General features: G+C 44.8%; 1 protein-coding gene across 4 annotated transcripts in view; it reads right to left on the reverse strand.

Moving 5' to 3' along the window:
• Positions 1-19,675, reverse strand: part of phf21b (PHD finger protein 21B) — a 53,474-nt gene that overhangs the window by 17,982 nt on the left and 15,817 nt on the right. For all 4 annotated transcript variants that reach the window (XM_035147717.2, XM_035147716.2, XM_035147719.2 and 1 more), the window contains exon 2: positions 11,453-11,497. In XM_035147717.2, the coding sequence (XP_035003608.2) occupies positions 11,453-11,497 (45 nt within the window). The remainder of the gene's footprint in view (positions 1-11,452; positions 11,498-19,675) is intronic.

A 19,675-nucleotide genomic window follows, 5' to 3' on the forward strand; every position in this document is an offset into this window, starting at 1 on the left:
CTTTAATCTGAAAACTACAGATAAACTAAGAAACCTCCGTCTGTTTGGTTAATTAGTGGAGAGAACTCCACAGTTGCATTATGGTCTAATACAGCTGCTGCTCATCCACCTATCAACTCTGGTTTCAGGACATTTTAATACCTGATTCTTATTAAAATCTTTATTTTATCTGTCAGCAGGAAGCTGCAGTACATCACACTGGCTCCTGATTGGTGGATCACGCTGACCCCTGACCACATGTCTGTGTGCGGAAACCATGACAATGTTTTTAAAAGGTTCCGCTTCCTAACGAGCCATTTTCTCCGTGTTCAGTTTCCGACTGTGTTAATTGGACGCAGGCAGCAGAGGCTTTCCTCAACGTCCACTCAGCGTTCACCTTTCATCCTCACGCTCTAATGACGGCCGGACGCCGCCATGCTTCAGCGTTGCTGAGCCCAATTGTCTGCAGCTACGTGCATCAAGAGCCGATGATTCACTTTGGTGTCGTCCCTGTATCCGAGCTGGTGAACATCAAACTGCCACAAATCAACCACCAACTGTGACTGGAGAGTCTGTTCAGAGCCGTTAATACGCTTTAACCAGACGTTTAACCAAAGCAGATGTTTACGGATATTTTAAAAACACGTAAACTAGGAGAAGTGTCAGGGAAACTTCTCCTGGTTAGGATTCCTTCAGTGATGGTTTTTATCAGGAGCTGAATTCTGTTTCCTCCTCTTCTAAACAAACAGCTGATCCAGTGAAAACAGTGAATAAAGCAGCGTCACGTTAAATATCAGTGTTTCTCCGATGCTGTACAACGTCTCTGAGCTGCTGCTAACTTCAGTATCGAGTTCATTAGAATAACTGTCCTGTGGTTGTTTGTTTTCACCAACCAGAGCAGTTCCATTAATATGAGCTCACTTTGATATTTGACCCAAATCTAATCATTTAATCAGTGAGTCTAAGTGACCATTTGTACCAAACGTGAAGAAATGTCCTCAAGGCGTTCTGGAGATATTATGTTCACAAGGACGGACAACACGAAAACATAAAACCTCCGGCCACTAGGTGTCACTGGTGCCGAGGAATGAAAAACATCAAGATCTAATAAGTTTATCGTCAAAATGTGACTTCAAACTGGATAAAAAGTCACTTTGAAAACCTCTGGAAGACAAACACACGCTGACACATGCACAAAGAGGATGTGACGCCACCGACAGGCGACCAGATGAAACGCAGCGTTACCTTGATGAAAACTACAGATTTTGGCAGGTTTGAAAATATATAACGTTAGAACACGTCTCAGCTACAACACAGGTCCGGTAGTTGAGTTACAGATTGAAGCATTCTGCTGTAGCGTCTCCTTCAGGACGAGTTTAACAGGATCTGTGGACACGTCTCTCGACTGGCAGAATCTAATTCGCTGGAAGGCCACAGTTAAGGTCATCCGTCAGCCCGGCGCTGTTTACTGCAGATCCAGCGAGCGGACAGGATTATCCACACTCATTATGTGCTCCGTTTTGATAGTGTGCCTTTGAGATAACAGCGCTGCTGAAAAACGCATTAGTAGCTGTTCAGATTTCCATCAGCGCAGCTGCCAGACGCTCTCTTTGTTTACACTCCATTTACCAGTGAGGCCCTTCACTCCTGAAAGGTGCTGAGGAGACGGGGCTGCAGTCCGTCCTTTTTCCACCAGTGAAGAAGAAAAACTCACATCCGTCACTTCAGGAGTGAAACAAGAGAAAAACACTCCATTAAAGGTGCAATGCACGTAAAGATAATCAGCTGTGAGAGTGTCCTCCAAGTGAGGACATGAATGGAGCTGACCAAACCCCCCCGAGGTCCATTTAGGAACAGGTCTGGAGCTTTTTATCACATCCCAGGTTCCTCATGGAGCAGGAGCGTTTCAAAGGAGTTAGTGGGCCCCAGGTAAAAAGGACAGAGGGGCCCCACATCCAACTAAAAACCAAACCGAAACAGAAAGTTAGCGGCATGGGGCCTCGTTAGTCTCCTGTAGATCTATTTAGAGGGCTTCTCTCAGGGGCCCCCTCTCAGCTCAGGGGCCCCCTCTCAGCTCAGGGGCCCCCTCTCAGCTCAGGGGCCCGTGTCTGCCTATTGCAACGCGACTGTTCCTGAGAAGCTACGAGATGGAGTTTATTTCTTCAGCAGCTGTTTCCAACGCACAACAGAGACATTTCAGTTAAAGGAGGAAGAAAGAATCTTTACATCTCTGCTTTATGAGACTGATTCTCAACTGCAGCAACAGAAAGATCAAATCATCTTTAATATCTGAGGTTTGATGATGCAGTTGGTTCAGTGGAAATAAACGTGATTTAAATCGTTTTCATCAGGAAGATATGATGAGATTCAACAAATATAAAATCTAAATCTTCAACAGGAACCAGAAACAGAAGCAGAGAGACTCAGAACCACCAGAACCACAGAGTTCAGTAAATGGTTTGTTCTGGTCCCAGGACCCAGCCCCCCCCCCCCCTGGCAGAGGGTCATCTTATCAGCAGGGGCACACGGGACAGAGTTTGGCCCCTGGCCCACAGCTTGGCAGACGGGGGCGTCACAGAGACAGAGGCCCCTGCTGCTCCACATGTGGAGGTGGAGGTGCAGCCAGGAAACACAGCGTCTGTCCGGGCAGCGGTGAGACCGGTGGCTGAGACCCAGCACAGGATCCACCGACCGCCTGTCCCCCTGAGACAAAGACTATCTTGACCCACTGGCGTCTGTGTAAATGTGACAAACTCCAGCTCAGGATGTGATTGTGAAGCAGAGCAGGTTCACCCGGCCGTGGATCATCTCATCATGAGTCTGCAGCAGGACACTCGCAGCGAGACGACCAGGGGACAGAGACAAGTCCAATAACGTCAGATTCATGCCTCAGATTAGGTTTGAACTGATGAATGTTTCAGTCCCTGAGCTGAGAGACGTCAACCTGTAGTTAAATATTGAAGCAGCTGGTAAACAGAATAAAAATCACATCTCGCTGCTCGGGAGACAAAACTCTGAAGGTCTGAAGGAGACAAATGTGAATTTAAACGACTTCACTCTCACCGAGAAACGACGCATTTTAAAAACTGCAGAGAAACAACGTTTAGAGACAAAGACGCTTCGTCCAGAGGAAACAGGACAGGACAAGTCGAACACTGTCAAACGTATTTCATGATCTCCAGCTTTTATCCAAAATCACTGACGGTAAATTCTAGACTTAATATTCTTTGTTTTCACTTAATAACATTTAATCTTATTTAACTACCTCCACAATCAATACTGACGGACTCCAGCACAAGATGGCGACACACATACACACATATATATATATATATACTATAAATGAAGTGTGGACAGATGAAACTGTGTCACTGTTCCTCTTCTGTCATCGACCACAGAACAAACATTAAAATGTTCATTATTCAGCTGCATCACAAACACGAGGAGGCGTTTAGTCAAACTGTGACGTTCTGTTCGCTGCACGACTCCGACTTCTCTCCCACAGGATGTGATCATGTGGTCAGTCTCCGCCCGTCACACCGGCAGCGGACAATAAATCCATTTAAATGCAAATCAAACACGCCCTGGGCTTCATCTCCCTCATGTTCACCGGAATGTGACACACACACACACACACACACACACACACACACACACACACACACACACACACACACACACACACACACACACACACACACACACACACACACACACACACACACACACACACACACACACACACACACACTGAACCCACAGGGGGAAATCTACACAACCAGGGCAGAGACAATCAATCAATGCATTGATTAATGGATCAATGACACCTCTGATTGGTAATTAAGTATTTTAGAGATGTTTAACTACAAACAGTCGATGGTCACAGATTCTCAAACCTGAAAATTAACTTTGATGTGATGGAAACTGAAGAAAACAGAATAAACAGTTGTAATATTTTGTTGTTTCCTGAGTCGAGTTGTTAAACGACCGAGACAGAAGCTTTAGTTACAGAATCGGATTCGGTGACGACGACTCTTCGATCGATCGCTGGCGTCGACACTAATCACTTTGTTTTTCTGACGACGTGCTGCCTTCAGGTTCTCTCAGGAACTCTCAGCCTCAGACTTTGATTTTCATCTCAATTAACTTTTCAGCAAAGAGCCCAGAAGACGTTTCACCAACTGAATGTGAAAACAGACAAAACTGTTTCTGAGCCGAGGCCGTCGCCACAGCTGCGGGTTTCCAGGCCTCGCCGTCGCCCTGCGGACATTTACATCATCGGTCTGTGTTGATTGGGTTTTCAGAAGTGACGGAGCGGCGGCGCCACACACATGGGCTGACGTTGATAAATGTTCTGTTGTAAAAAGTGTGGAACCTGCATGTTTCCGTTGGACCGGTCTGTGCTCTACACTGCATCAGTTAGCTGTCTGTGATCTGAGGCGTCCGTCTTTACTCCAGCGTCTGCAGCTGCACAAGCTTCTGGAGAAATGTTGCTATAGCGACGTGTCACTCGATCACGGCGGCGGTGCACGGTGGGAGTGTCGGTGTGTAAATGAAAACAACAAGAGGAAAACAGAGCGAGTGAAGTTTGATTTGAGTCGAGGTTTGAATCCTCCCGAGGTTCGTTAAAGCTTCGCGGCTCGGCCCTCGTTTTGATAAAAGCTCAGCGTTGTTGTTGTCAGGGCAACGTCTTCGTGTGCATGTGCATCCCGCTCCTTTCATTGCTTCACATCAGCCTCAGCGAGAGGAGGGGGTTCAACTCGCCCAGCAGGTGAGCAGGAGCAGGTGACTCTGCTGATGCTTTTATACTGAAAAGCAGCTCGCTGCTGCTTCCTGTTTGCTGTGGTTTCTTCTTCATGTCTGTGAATCACCTGAAGCTTTTTACAGTAGAACGTTGTATTTGGCTTTTAGCTCAGTTACATCACTTTTCATTTTTTAAATCTGTTTCTAATCAGTTTGTGTTGAAGCTCTGCTGAAGGATCAGAGTTATCAGTTAATCAGATCAGTGAAATGAAGTGATCTGGACGTCATGGAGAGGAATGTGTCTGGAGGCCGTAATGAAGACATCTGCTCCTCGCACACCTTCAGCCAGAGGATATTGAGCGGCTGCGACAGCCACAATCACAAAGCGTCAAAAGGTCAGAGTCTATATTAAGTGTAGAGTCGAGGAGAAGTGATGGCGCCGCAGCTGCGTCCGCTGATCACCTCGACTCTGCTCCTCTAATCGCTGATAATAGGGTCATGAAAAACGGCGGCGAGAGCAGCAGCGGACGTTATTGGTGCTGATTAAAAGGCTGGTGAGTGTCGTCTGAGCAGCTCGGCCACCGTGAGCCAGCTCACTCAGACTGAACGTTAACGTGCTCCCAGCCCGATTTGAAATCTATCAATTACACATCTGAAGAACCAAGGAGTCATTTCAGTGTGTGAGTTAATAAACAGAGAACATAAAGAGGTATGTAAGGAGGTGATTTTAAATCAAACCACTCATTTAACAAACTGATTTATCACCTGCACGTTTCTGTTGTTAAAACTGTGACTTCATAAATGATGCAGTAAAAAAATCCCTATTTTCTATCACCGCAGTTGTCATGACAACAGAATTTTAATTATGGGATTAAACATTACTTGATAAAATGTCCAATCAGTGAATTTAGTTTTGTCCCAGTGTGGATAAGAACTCGTGGATCACGGTGGAATTCAGATGTTCTTTCCTGATTCTGGATCGAAGGCTCATGTTCTCCTCTCTCCTCAACCTGCAGCTCAGATTCCAGCCTCACAAGCGCCACTCGACTCTTTCAGCCGGGACTTGGCAGAACGTCTCGGAGCTGAGAGCACTGGACCAGAACCAGAGGGCGTCTGACCGAGTCCAACTGGCCTGTGGGAAGCCCCCGGTGCCTGGGTCGCTGCCCCGCGCTCGCCGCAGAGACAACAAGCGTTTAACATGTTGGATTAGCCGGGATTAAGGACGTCTGCTGAGCAAAATGAGACCAGTGTGCTGGTTTTATCTTTGCTGCTGCAGGAGGAGAAATAAAGTCAAAGAATAAAATCATTTCTCTTACAGGAGAATGAAGGTTTTCACCTGCAGTGGATTTATCTGAGTCTTGTGTTTGACAACCGAGTTTCCAGGTTTACATTTAGTTAAAAGTCACAGTTTTATGAGCCTGAGCCGGTCACAACACTGAAACCTGCTGAGATCCAACTTTAATCTTCTTCTAAAGACATTTCACTGACACTTCCTGTTTATTTGTGTGGAATATTGAGACATTCATTGGATTTCTTTTAGAATCTAAGGACACAAACCTGGTGACTATTTATATTTACATGACAAAACCCCCATCGCATTATAATTATGAAATATGAATTATTAAGGTTAGGGGTCAATAACTTAAGTGTCAACTATTCACACTGTGACAACAGAATCCAGAAAATCGTCAGCAGAATAATCAAGAATAAAAATTATGATTCATCGCAGCTTAGAATGATGGATCTTAGAAAATATAATAACTCTTTGGTTTTGGTGCATTTTGATCACGACTGAAGCTGTAACCTGATGAGACTGAACTCACAGACATTGTGTCAGTTGTTGTTAAACGATAGAAAACAGGAATAAAGTTTCACTCTACGCTGACGATATTTGATTGTTTGTTTGTATTCTTAAAAATTTCCTCCCATAAAATCTCTAAAAAACTTTTTTAGACTTTCAGGATATCTTGAACCATATTCATCTATTAATTATTTTACTTATAATTATTTTCCACCTACAGAGAAACCATCGAATTAAACTGACGTCTCCTTTCACTCTACTGAGCTTGTTTGTGTGAATCACAATAAAGTGAATCTTGAGGACATGAAATCAAATGAGTAGATCAATAATAAATATTATATTAAATCCGTCTCCACTGAGTTTTTCTGAAGAAAACACAAAGCGAACTTTCTATAAAAAACAAAGTTCCTCCTAAACTAAGAATTAAACAACTATCCCAGGTCCGAGGTGATTGGTCGGATCCCTCCCAGTCACTCGATGGACGATCAGAGGCTGAATCCTGATCTTGTATCTGGTTTCATCTCTGCCCACATGGATCAATAATCACTGTCGTCTGTTTGAACTATTGATCACAGACGTAAATCTAAACCCATCACAGACATTTATAGCCCCGCGCCGTCTGCAAGGATCACAACCTCCAATTTCATCATCTCAGTTTGTGTGAGTCGACACAAAACACATTCAAAAGCCAGACATGAAAATACAGGGAATAAAAACCTTGTTTAGTGAAGCTGCAGATAACAATTGTTTTCATTATCACTCAGTCCATAAGTTATTTTCTTCATTTAACTACGATTCTTTAAGTTGCTGAAAGTCAGAAAAGGTTTTAAATTGTCACAAACTGTTTAGTAAAACACTTTTGTTTTGTTTTGGGATAAAATATTTAGTTTAAAATGAAGAAAAGACAAAGAGAAGCAGAAATTCTTAAAGTTTTAAAAACTAAAACAAGCTAAAGTTTCACTTGAAGTTACGTTAGAATTCATTGTGTTTATCACAAAAGCTGCAAAGTCTGGATTGAGATTTCATTTCTAATTCTGACCTAAGTTCCCACATGTTGAATTAAACAATATGTTAAAAGAAAGTGACTTACTGCTCAGCACCCGGCTCGTGTGTTGTTGTCTCTGAGGTTTAATCTGAAGTTAAAGTGATGAACGACTCTAACGTCAGTGACGGAGGAAGAGGAGGAAGAGGAGGAAGAGGGGGGGACAGCTGGGGCCACGCTGAGAGAGGGGAGGAGCCAGCGGAGCGTGGGGGTGTTCGCTGGAGGAGGGGGAGGTTAGCTGGGGGCCAGCAGATGGACGTCAGGGAACAATAGATGCAGACAGATGCAGCCACAAAGAACACACACACACACACACACACACACACACACACACACACACACACACACACACACACACACACACACACACACACACACACACACACACACACACACACACACACACACACACACACACACAGGCCTGTGGTAAAATGTACAGAGGCTCTGAAGTTAATCTCTGAACAATATGATAAATTAATTCGAGTGAACACTTAATTTCCTGGAAACTTTTTCAGAAATGTTTCTAGAAACAGACTCATATTTTTTAAAGCTGTAAATTCTCCGATCAACAAGAAACGTTGTCGCAGTTAAAGTTTAATTATAAGAGACGTGAATAAAATGTAAGTGATTAAATATCTGCTCGTTGTGTTGACGTCAGATTATCAGAAAACAACTTTAACTGTTTGTTTTCATCTCTTATAAATATATAGAGATAAATATGATGAACTTTGTTTGTCCTGTTGTTTCTGATTCTCTGATATATTCAGGTTTTTCATTTAACTTATCGTGTCTGTGTCTGTTTGTCTTCTGCTGAAGTAGAATAACTTATATCTTAATAAACGATGTGATACTGAGGAACTGAGGAAATGTAAAATGATTTTAAATCTTCATCACACACAAACACTTTCTCTTGATTAAATCAAACTTTTTCTCTGAACATCTGTCGACAGATTCTCGCTGCGTCTCGTCGGACATTTGAGAACTTCCTGTAGAGAGAGGGGGCCGAGGGGGACAAAGAAGACTCTGCCCAACCCCCAACACCCCCTTCATGCATGGATGTGTGCATGTCTCTCTCTGTTGTTCAATGTGATGTAACAGAGGGGGAGGGGCCAGAAGACATCACACACACACACACACACACACACACACACACACACACACACACACACACACACACACACACACACACACACACACACACACACACACACACACACACACACACACACACACACACCTCAGAGTAACAGCTGAACTTTTGCTCTTCAGCGCCCCCTGTTTCTAACCAGCAGTAATTATCTTAATCCTTAACCCGTCGGTTTTAAACGTGAACGGTACCAAGCCACAGACACGTGAACACAACACACGTATGTGATAGAGGAACATGTATGTGCTGCTGAACGGCCTCTGTGGGAGCTGCTCCCGCTCACCACAGCGGGGGCAGGTCGTCTCCACCTGCTCCATCAGCAGGAAGCTCAACGAGCAGGAAGTCAGGTCCTCGGAGGCGGAGGAAGGAGGCCCCCCCATCGTGTGCTACATTAACAACATGTTGCACCACCTCAGTAGCATTAGCATGGCTGTAGCTGGTGAAATGCTGGTGGGCGTATCAATGAAGTTTAATTACTTTTTGATTTCACAACTAGCAGAGATTTGTTATTTTGTAATGGTTTGATTTGTGGGAGGGGCTTCTGGTATGAAGCCAAGATGTCATCTTCAAATGTTCTGTTTCATCATGTGACATAAAAAGCTGGAAATCCTCAGAAGCCAAAGAATTCTATTTTAAGAAAGACTTTCAATAATTAATCAAGGATCAATATGGCCGCTGATTAGTAATTCACTGATTGAGTGTTTCAGCTCGACTCTGTTCCTTTAAATCTTGTTCTGGAGGAGGCGTGGAGCTCCGTCTCTTTATTTCACTGCTTCCTCCTCCTCCTCCTCCTCTTCCTCCTCTTCCTCTTCTTCTCGCTTCGCGTGACGACTTTCAATATCGCTGTATTTGGTTTGAGGCCGACAAGTAAATATTGACCGAGTGGATCTGAGTGAAAGACGCTGGCGGCTCCGCAGCGCTGCCTGTGAGATGAGTTTTCCTCGCCACCACCAGAGGAGGAGGAAGTGTGGGTGTTGGAGGAGGATGGAGGAGGATGGAGGAGATCCTGGTGGCAGCGTGAGGCCTCATTATCACGAGCTGCCGTCACCTCCGCTGGTTCGGATTCATCCTGAGACAAGTTTCTAAAATCGCTCTCTTTGCTCCGTCCTTTTGATTCAGTCCAACGCTCTGCAGCTCTGATTGGTTCATGAAGTACAGAACACAGACAATTACAGCGGCTGCAGCTCCACTCACTTCTCCACCATTACTGCTCATCCACAATCACTTCAAATTAGATCCACCAGTCGATACCAGAAGTCAATATTGAATCTGCTCAAAGCAGGTGGAGAGTTGGACGGTGACGAGGTGGATCCTCGGAATCACAACGACTGAGGTCACGAGGGGGGGGGGACATCGAGGAGGGACACGAGGAAAGTCCATATCAAAGATGGAAAACAACACAAAGACATTAAGAGGATCGGACGACAACAGACGACAAAAACTAAATCTAAAAGTGACTCAAAACCAAGAAAAAAGTCAAAAGAAAGTAACAAAAATCTTAAGGTTTCATGAAACGAGCGAAAAGAGAAGCAAAGCGAACACAAATAAACAAACAGTGTAAAACTACACAAACAGATGAACAACCACAAAGGAGACAGGACTGAAAACAAGTCGACTTTCTGCAGATTTCAGTTTTTCAAGCGTCTTCACGACTCGGAGCAGAATCCGAATCCGAGCCCGTTGTTTACATCAGATATCCAGCAGCAGAAGAGGTCTGATCCTTAATGAGCTGAGTCTCTGCTCGCTGCCACGCTGAAGCTCGTCTGCCTCGCTCGACGCTGACGAGCTGCTTAACAGCACCGAGCTCCTGAACGTCTCCTGAGATTCATTTAACAGCTTCACTCTGTCCTATTAAGACGTTCACCATTGATCTCGTCTTCAGTCTAATTACGTCTCCGGGAGGAAACAGGCGAAGGTGCTGCAGGACGACTCAGTGAGTCTAAACAACTTGTGTTTCTCTGGCGTTAATCTGAGTTCACATCCACACGACGACACAGAGAAGTGAGTCTTCAGACGCAGCTTCAATCAGCCCGTCTGCTTCACGGGAGTAAAACCATTCACATAACAAGCAACAGCTTTCAAACAGACGAGAGTCCAGCTACAAACTTCAGCCTCAATTACACACAACAACAACCTGTGTGTGTGTGTGTGTGTGTGTGTGTGTGTGTGTGTGTGTGTGTGTGTGTGTGTGTGTGTGTGTGTGTGTGTGTTGTAGCTGCAGAAAACACAGCAGCTACCACACCATAATAACATGTGATTGAACATGTGACATGTGTGATGGACAGATGTTGTCTCTCCTTCTCTGGATGAAACCACAGGAAACGTTTCCACTCTTCAGACTTTACCTGCAGCAACAAACCTCTACAGCTGGAAGCTTCCCAGAGAGCGAGTGGACGTGTTGATGAGGTTTCTAACACGTGACGGACGTGAAAGAACACAGATATCTCAGGATGAAGAAGAGGAGGCAAACACGTAGAAGATGAAGACGTCACACACACCAGCTCACAGCCTGAAACCTGCGGCTTTCAACTGAATCAACAACTCACATCAACTCTCAGATTCAGAACCTTAACGTCTGATTTGACAGATGTTGTGTTTTTAGACGAAGCTTCATGTGAGGATTGTGTGTGAAGAGGCAGGTTTGTGACCCATTCAGCTCTGTTATGTGTGACGCTGGTGTGTTTGTGTGTTTGTGTGTTTGTGCACAGATGAAACAGATCCAGTGTGTGTCTCTTACCTGTCCGTTCTGAAGCTCATTCAGGCCTTTACACAACGTCTGGTTCTGTGGAAGAGCAACAAGAGAACAGGAGTCAAATCACACGTTGATCTGGTTTAAACAACAACAACACATCAGTTACACAACTGACGAGTCACAGAGCTTCAACATCTTCAACTGTTTACATGTAGAAACCTGCAAATTGATTTACAACCAAGTTTGTTTCCCAGAAACAGATGAAAACTGATCTGATCTTCAGTCGATGAACTAACAACCAAACTTCTACTACACAATAACAAGTCCAAACCACCTTTTCAATTCAGAATCAGCTTCATGTGAACATTGAATGAACTGAATTGTGTAGAGCCTCACTTAACCTCACTTCTCTTTAATCCTTCAGTCGGATCTACTTCACACTGCGGTGACTCCTCCTCTTTACCCAGCATGCACCTTGAACAGTGAAACCTCAGGAGACACTGCCACGCTGCAGAAGAAGACGTGTGTTTATCTGTCACCTGTGATTTAACACATACGTGTTCAAACGTCTGGAGAGGAAAAACTCTACCGCCTTCATTTCTTTATTCCCTCCAGCAGGACAGGAAGAGTGTGTGTGTGTGTGTCTGTTTGTGTCTCTCTGTGTGTGTGTCTCTGTGTGTGTGTGTGTGTGTCTGTGTGTGTGTGTGTGTCTCTGTGTGTGTGGATGGTTGGGCAGATAAACAAGCGGATTCATTCTGTATGCATTGCTTTTCACACTGGGGAAATTTATAAGCTCAGAGCTGATAGTTTCCAAATCACGCCGGGCGTTCAACGGCGTTACGTAGAGACAGAGAGAGAGAGAGAGAGAGAGAATATATATATATATATATATATATCTAAAAATGGGGCAAGGAGAGAGAGAGTGAGCGATCTCCAATGTTTTACGTCGTCGACACTGAATCTGACAGTTTACTATGTCGACGATTGGCTGTTACATCTGTGTGTGTGTGTGTGTGTGTTTTTGTGTTTGTTTGTGTGTGTCTGTCGCTGCAGAGGATTTTCTAGTTTTCAGTTTGGTGTAACTTGATTCGTCAGCAGCCAATAAGTGAAGAGAGTGACCTCTGCGACGCCGACAGCAGCAGTGCAGGGTGGGTGTGTGTGTGTGTGTGTGTGTGTGTGTGTGTGTGTGTGTGTGTGTGTGTGTGTGTGTGTGTGTGTGTGTGTGTGTGTGTGCGTGCGTGTAAAACGTTCTGCAGAGTTTAGTAAAAGTAGAAAAGTTGAGATAAAGATTGTAAAGCAGCCTCCGTGCCAACAACCAGACCCGAGCTCGTACGTCAGAATCAGATCTGACAACACAAACAACACAACACAACTCCGCCCCCCCCAGCACCTGAACGCTGCAAAATGAAAACAAATGTTACCCCCCCCCCACTGAATATTTACATCCTGAGCATCTGTTCAAAACCCACAAACAGCCTCCGTCTGTTTCCTCCTCAGCTTCAGCACAGAGGAGGATTTCTGCTGCTGTTTGTTTTCCTGTGACCGGCTCAACTCTCAGAACCTGCAGCCGTGGAGACTCATGGGAAACAACCAGCACCGGCCCAGCAGCGGCCCAGCAGCCGACCAGCACCGGCCCAGCACCGGCCCAGCACCGGCCCAGCAGCAGACCAGCACCGGCCCAGCAGCCGACCAGCAGCGGCCCAGCACCGGCCCAGCACCCGACCAGCACCGCCCAGCACCGCCCAGCACCGGCCCAGCACCGGCCCAGCAGCCGACCATCACTGCCTCCCAACGCTGCGCTGACCCGAGCAGAAAAATACAAGATCTTGACAAACAAGAAGATAGTTTGGTTTCCAAGGAATGACAACCAAAAGGTCAAAGGTTGAATTAAATAGGATTAAAAGGTTAAAGAACAATGTGTATCCCCTCAGGAGCATGAGTATACTCAGCTAAATTTCACGTCAATAGTCAGTGATTAACTTCTGCAATTCAGTCTCATTTTCGTACAGAGGATGATCCCGTGTTCAAAATAGAAGGTTCGTCCTCTGGGAACTGAGAATATCTACAGAAAGATTAATATGTCATGGATGTGTTTTGATTTGAGGACGGCAACAGAAGAGCAACAATAGAAAGAGGGCTTCCTCTGGGGAGCATGAATATGTTTGGGCAATCTGAACTTTAAATTTTTATTTTCTAATATGGAAAAGATAAAGTTTTAAAAAATGTATCCAAATGATGGCAACTACAGAGATCACAAAAATATTAAAGATACATCTTCAGGGAACCATGACAAAGAACCTGAATCTAAACCATCAACAACAAATTCATGACTAAATTTAAGTCAGGATGAAATCATGTCTTGATGATTAAACTACAGAAAAGTGCAGAAGGTCATACAATCCTTCAGATTCAGCTTCTGAGGATAACGAATATCCAGAAATAATGTTTCAGCAGGTAAACTAGTTTTACGGGGTCCGGACCGTCTGACTGTCCGGAGCAAAAGGAGGCGTCAGGAGGCCATGAGGCCGAGGTGGAGGCCCAGCGAGGAGGAGGAGTCTGGTCCCCTCGGTGACGGCGGCTGAAACATGCTCCGACATGCCAGTGTTCAATTAGAGGTGTGGCCCTCACATCTCCACAGCTCCAGCAGGAGAAGGAGCCACTTAGAGTGTAGCAGCCTCGTGGAGGACGCCTGTGGATACTGTTTCTACATGTTAATTAAAGGAAGCTCCTGGAAGCTCCATTCACCAGCTGCTCGTCACGTTTTACAGAAAATACATTTTTCTCTTCAGCAGCAGGATTCTCCGACAACAGCTGTTTCCTAATAACAGACCGTTTACTGAGGGTTTTATGACCCTAATGGGTTCAATGGTTAATAAATAATGTAGCAGAGCTGTACACATTTGTTATAAGTTATTTTGAACAAATGATTTGTTACAGAGAAATGTAAACAGGGCTGCAAATAACAATTGTTTTCATTATCCAAAGCTCCCTGAAGTTACTGCAAGTAATATTAAATTTGTATCGTCTACAATGTCAGACAATAGTAAAAAATTATAATTCATGTATTTAAACATCTAGTTATATTAAAGCAACTATATTTAGTGAGGAATGAGGTGTATGAGGAAAAAATGGAGGTAATTCATTGGATCAATTAATTAATTAATTGTTGCAGCTCTACACATAAATATTACAATAATAACAAACATAAAGGAGGCCAAGGATGGAGCCTTGGGGAACTCCACACATTACAAATAACTAATAGCTTTATCACAAAGCTAATAAATATTTATCTTAGTTTCACAGCTCAGTTTTTAAGACATAAATAAGAAAAAACTTGAAGGTTGCCACGTTGTGAACAATCACTTTTTGCAGCACTCACCCAACATGTTGTTCTTGTTGGTTAACAACCAATAGAAACATTCAAAAAGAGAGAAATCCTGTGTTGTTGTATTAAACGTGTGTTTTCCTCTAACGGGTCGGGCTCTGCTCGCCGTGCTCCTCCTGTCGGACGCCGCCGAGCGGCGGCCTCTCACTTCACCTCCGGCAGCTGCAGACGACTCAGTCTGTTGTTTCTACTCTGAACCGACAGCGTCTCACTCCATCACTTCCTCCAACCAACTGGCTTTTCATTAGACGCAGGTAAATGAGATTGTCTCTGCTGCTGCTTCACATGTAAGACGGACGTTGTTTATGTCCAGACACAGAATCGACCTGGACAGACGAGCGTCAGAGGGAAACCCGCTGCCCGAGGAAACACCTCGGATGCTGCCGCCTCTTCTCAGAGACTCATCTGATTTTAGACTTTTATCATTGCACAGCGTCTTAAATTAGATTCATCATAAACAGATCAGTTGTTAAATCAAATAAAGCAACAGAATCCGTCTCAAATATGATGATTTGTATCACGTGAAGCTGAATATCTCAGATTTCTACATGTGCAGACGACTTGTTGGACATTTTCCACAGTTTAGAAAACCAATGATTCATTAGGTTTATCTAATATTTGAAGAGTATTAAACATTCTCTGGTTCCAGCTTCATATCGGTTCATCCTCTGCATCTCAGACCTTTGAATCCTGGTTAAATAAAACAAGACGTCTGCGGTGAATTAAAACTCACATTTCATAGATGAGACAATAGATCAAGAGGCATCGACTGATTGATCAATAATGCAAATATTGGAAGTTTCAGGCTGAATCTTGAAGAGTTGGGTCATTATATATTTTACAGGTTAACATCTCAAATCCCTCCAGACTCTTTATTTCCTCTGACCCAGTAGCATCTATTCCTTTATATAGACACCAGGATTATTAATATACATCCAGCAGCTGCAGACATTCACTCTACTCGCTGTGGCCTGAGTACAGTCCAGATTATAATGGGTTTACAGTTGATGAGATTCATGAGCAGCAGCAGCTACGTCTGTGATCCTCATATCAAACTCTTCATTGACAAACTGTCCTTGTTTTCTCAGCCTCACACACTCGTCCTCCACAATCTAACTTCACAGGGAGGAGTGATTTCCTCGTCTCTCTGTGTTTTTCCCTGCGTTACATTTCCATCTTTCAGAAACTCTTTATCTCCTCTGCAGAGCGCCTCTGCCTGGAAGACACTCGACAACCACCGGCTCTTTGATTCCCAGGTGATGAACCCGAAAGGTTCGTCTGCTCTCGACAGGAACAACAAAAATACTTCAGCGAAAAACAAACAGTTCCTGGAATCGGCAGCTTTGAGAGTTTCGAGGTGAATATTCTATCAAAGTCCACATATATAAATATATATAAATGTACACGTTCAGTCTGAGTCTCGTCTTTTCTCTGCGGGAGAAGATTTCTCAGTAAAATCCGCTCTTTGTTCCCCACGTTCACTTGTATAATAAGAATAATTCTTCAGGCTTTGATCAGTTCAGTGTAATGTTCCAGTAAATCATGTTCCACAGGTTCCAATTTCCACTGTGAACACTCGTCTGTCTCTTTTCTTTGTGCCACAGATTCTCTTGTTTGGAGCCTGAACCCTTCAAACCGTGTTCACACAGGAAACGTCTCCTCGGCCGCACGCGGCTCAGCGGCAGTTTCTGATTTCAGCCAGAACCGAAACGTTTACTTGACTTAACACCGAGACAGAAAAAGACGTCAAAAGGTCAAATCTCCAATTAGTGAAGACGAAATGTTGCAGAGCGGCAGACGGAGAAATAAACAGAGTTTCTGCAGGTTGAATAAAGAACAACGAACTGACATCCCATAATCTGGGATGAATAAACCACAGTGATTTACTGTCACAGGAGAGTCCGCTGGTCACTCTGCGGCTCCATGTCTGAATGAGACGAGGCCTTCCGTCCTCACGCCCTCTGCTGCACCGCTCGTCTGCACCCGTGTGTCTTTATTTATAATGCGAGCACAAGCCTTGTTATATTTGGCGTGTTGCTACGGAAACTGGCCTTCGTTTGAGAACCATTGTTGGCTCTCCTGCGAAGGGCAGAACAAACTGTGCTGAGCTTTTCTTTCATTTATGAAGTGGCTCTTTGACATGGAGCTCAGGTACCGACGAGAACAAACAGAAGGAAAAGACTCTGCGGCGGCCGAGTCATTATTTTTCATTAAGCAAAGCCGCACAGTAATCACTCTGCTTCCCGGGATTCAGCTGACCGTTGACTAATGCACACACACACACACACACACACACACACACACACACACACACACACACACACACTCATGACCAGAAGCTGTGGACAGACAATACGGATGCTCAGGCCTCAGAAGTAACAGCGCCCGTAGGCCGCGGCGCCGCGTCAGCTCGCTCCAAGTAACTGGGTTAACTTGACCATTTACTGCGATGATGCCGCAGGACGGCGCCTGAAAAGACGTCCGCCGCAGCTTCAAAGGGACAGGAAGGAAATTCCAGTCATTGTCTCCTCACCACTATGATAGAGGGGGGGGGCACTTCTGGAGTTTCAGGGGAAAACAGTGTTGCAGCAGAATCCAATACAACTGAAGTAACTGGTGATCGATTCCTCAGACGTAATAAAAGCTCATCATGTGGTGAACTCTTCCTTTAAGACAGAACTACAAACATCAACCAGCGGCAGCAGCTCCGACTGTTTCTGCCTCTATCTGCTTCTCTGCGGCTCTTCTGTCCAGACTCCATTTATTTTTAATTGCTTTTCAGCGTTTGTCCTCATCTTTGTTTACGTCTCGCCGCCTCAGATAAGCAAAGCAATAATGGGAAATTAATTTGAATACATTTACAGACGTAGCCTCTAAAATAAAACTGGTCGTATGTTAGTTTCTCCGCACGGTGTTTAGATTTCCACACACGTGCTCACGGAGCAGCCGGCGTCCCTGACGGACGCCATGTAAACACAGTGTAAGTCAGAGAGAGAGAGAGAGAGAGAGAGAGAGAGAGAGAGAGAGAGAGAGAGAGAGAGAGAGACCAGAGAGAGAGAGAGAGAGAGAACAGAGAGAGAGAGAGAGAGAGAGAGGGCAAAGAGGACGAGTCACAGCCGTCTGGATGAGGAGGAGGGGGGCGGGGGGGTCAGTCCCACAGAGTCAGAGCCGGAGAGGAAAAGGCTTCATGAGCAGAAATCAAGATTTTATCAGGAAGAGCTGAGACGACCTCTGGAGAAGAGAAGTGTTGTTTCCATCGTCTTGCAACCCCCGTATCCCTGTGGTGTTGGTTTTGTTTAAAAATTAGATGTACTTTATAACGTCTCAAATACACTACTCCTAATTGTCTGTTCATTTGATTAGATTCATGGAAAACATCTCAGTCCCAGCCCCTCAGTGGGTCCCCCCCCCCCTCGTCTGGGACCCACTGACTTAGAGGAACAGAAACACAAGGCAGCCGCCGCCCCGGAGATTCACCTCGTGGCTCCTCGAGGGGCCTCGAGCCACATGTGGGAACCCCTGATATAAAACATCTGTGTTGTAGCATCAAGATTCACTGAAGTGTCCGTGTGTGAAGACGCTCGTCTCACAGAACCGACCGTTTGATCGTGTGACACAAACTTTGGTCCAAACCTGAGGAAACTCATAAAAACTAGTTTGGTCTGGTTCTTGCTGTAAAAACTACAACATCCATAAACCTCACAGGCCTTGTTGCCATGGAGACTCTTGAGCATCTCTCAGGCCTTGGTGCTTTACTCCCTTTTCTTCTGTCTGACCCTGAACGTCAGATATGAAACGTCCAACAGTCAAACCACCTCCACTTTCTTCTGATGTGACTCCGTCCGACCACCTGCGGCTGTAAACCCTCGTCACCTCTGAGTCTGAGCTGCTGGTGTCACATGTCAACAGAAAGTAGTGACGAATACAACACGTTTAACACTTTATCCCTGATTTACATTTGTAAATTAAACCTAATAAATGACAGTTATATTTTAAACCAGGACAAATAAATCCAGACTTGATAATAAACAAACTTAAACCTGAATTCAACATTTAAGTGAATCAGAGAAAACCTGAATATCTAAAAACCAAACTGTCAATAAATCATGAAATCAGAATATGCTTTTGTCTTGATACAAACTGAAAATACAAACTGAATGTAGAATATCAACGCGTTCAAAGATGTTTTCAAATCAAAAGGATGTAACCGCTCCCGTCTCTGAGTCTTTCATCAGATTTACACCTGATGAAAGACTCCTCACAGATTAGTGAATTTTCCCAGCAGGAGCCTGTGATCCTGAAGGCGACGCAGCACGCCGCTGCGTTCAGGGACGTTTCTGAGGCCTTGACTCCTGTTGCTTTTGTTAAATCATGATTCTTAAGTCAACCACTTCCGCTCCACGTCAGTTACCAGGCAACTTGGCTGCACTTTTGTACATGAGGCGTGATGATCCGCCGCTCTGACGGCCCTGAGCCTGTTACTCCTGCTCTTAATTCCCTTTTTATCCAGGGACTGCGACCGCATGATAAAATAAAGTGTTGTCGATGGCGCCCTGCAGCCGAGGAAACGTGTCAGAAAACCGTCTCGTCAGAGGAGAAGGTGACGGCCTGAGTCTCAGCTCAAAGCAGGAAATCCCTTCTCAGCTTTAATCACGATCATGAGCCACTAACACGGCAATAAACTGTCATGTTGCTGCGTGTGCACGTTTGTTTCTCGTACAGTTCCCAGAAGCAGCAGTTTATTTACAGACTCACGCGTTTAAGAGAACGACAGATATTAATAGCTCCCTACTTGAGAGGAGACTGCAAACGAACCGTGCCATCTCCTGGCTGCAGCCGAGACGAGGAGCAAGGAGGAGGAACCAACACACGTTCACCAGGAT

This window comes from Hippoglossus stenolepis, chromosome 22, assembly GCF_022539355.2.
Source record: "Hippoglossus stenolepis isolate QCI-W04-F060 chromosome 22, HSTE1.2, whole genome shotgun sequence".
NCBI lineage: Eukaryota > Metazoa > Chordata > Actinopteri > Pleuronectiformes > Pleuronectidae > Hippoglossus > Hippoglossus stenolepis.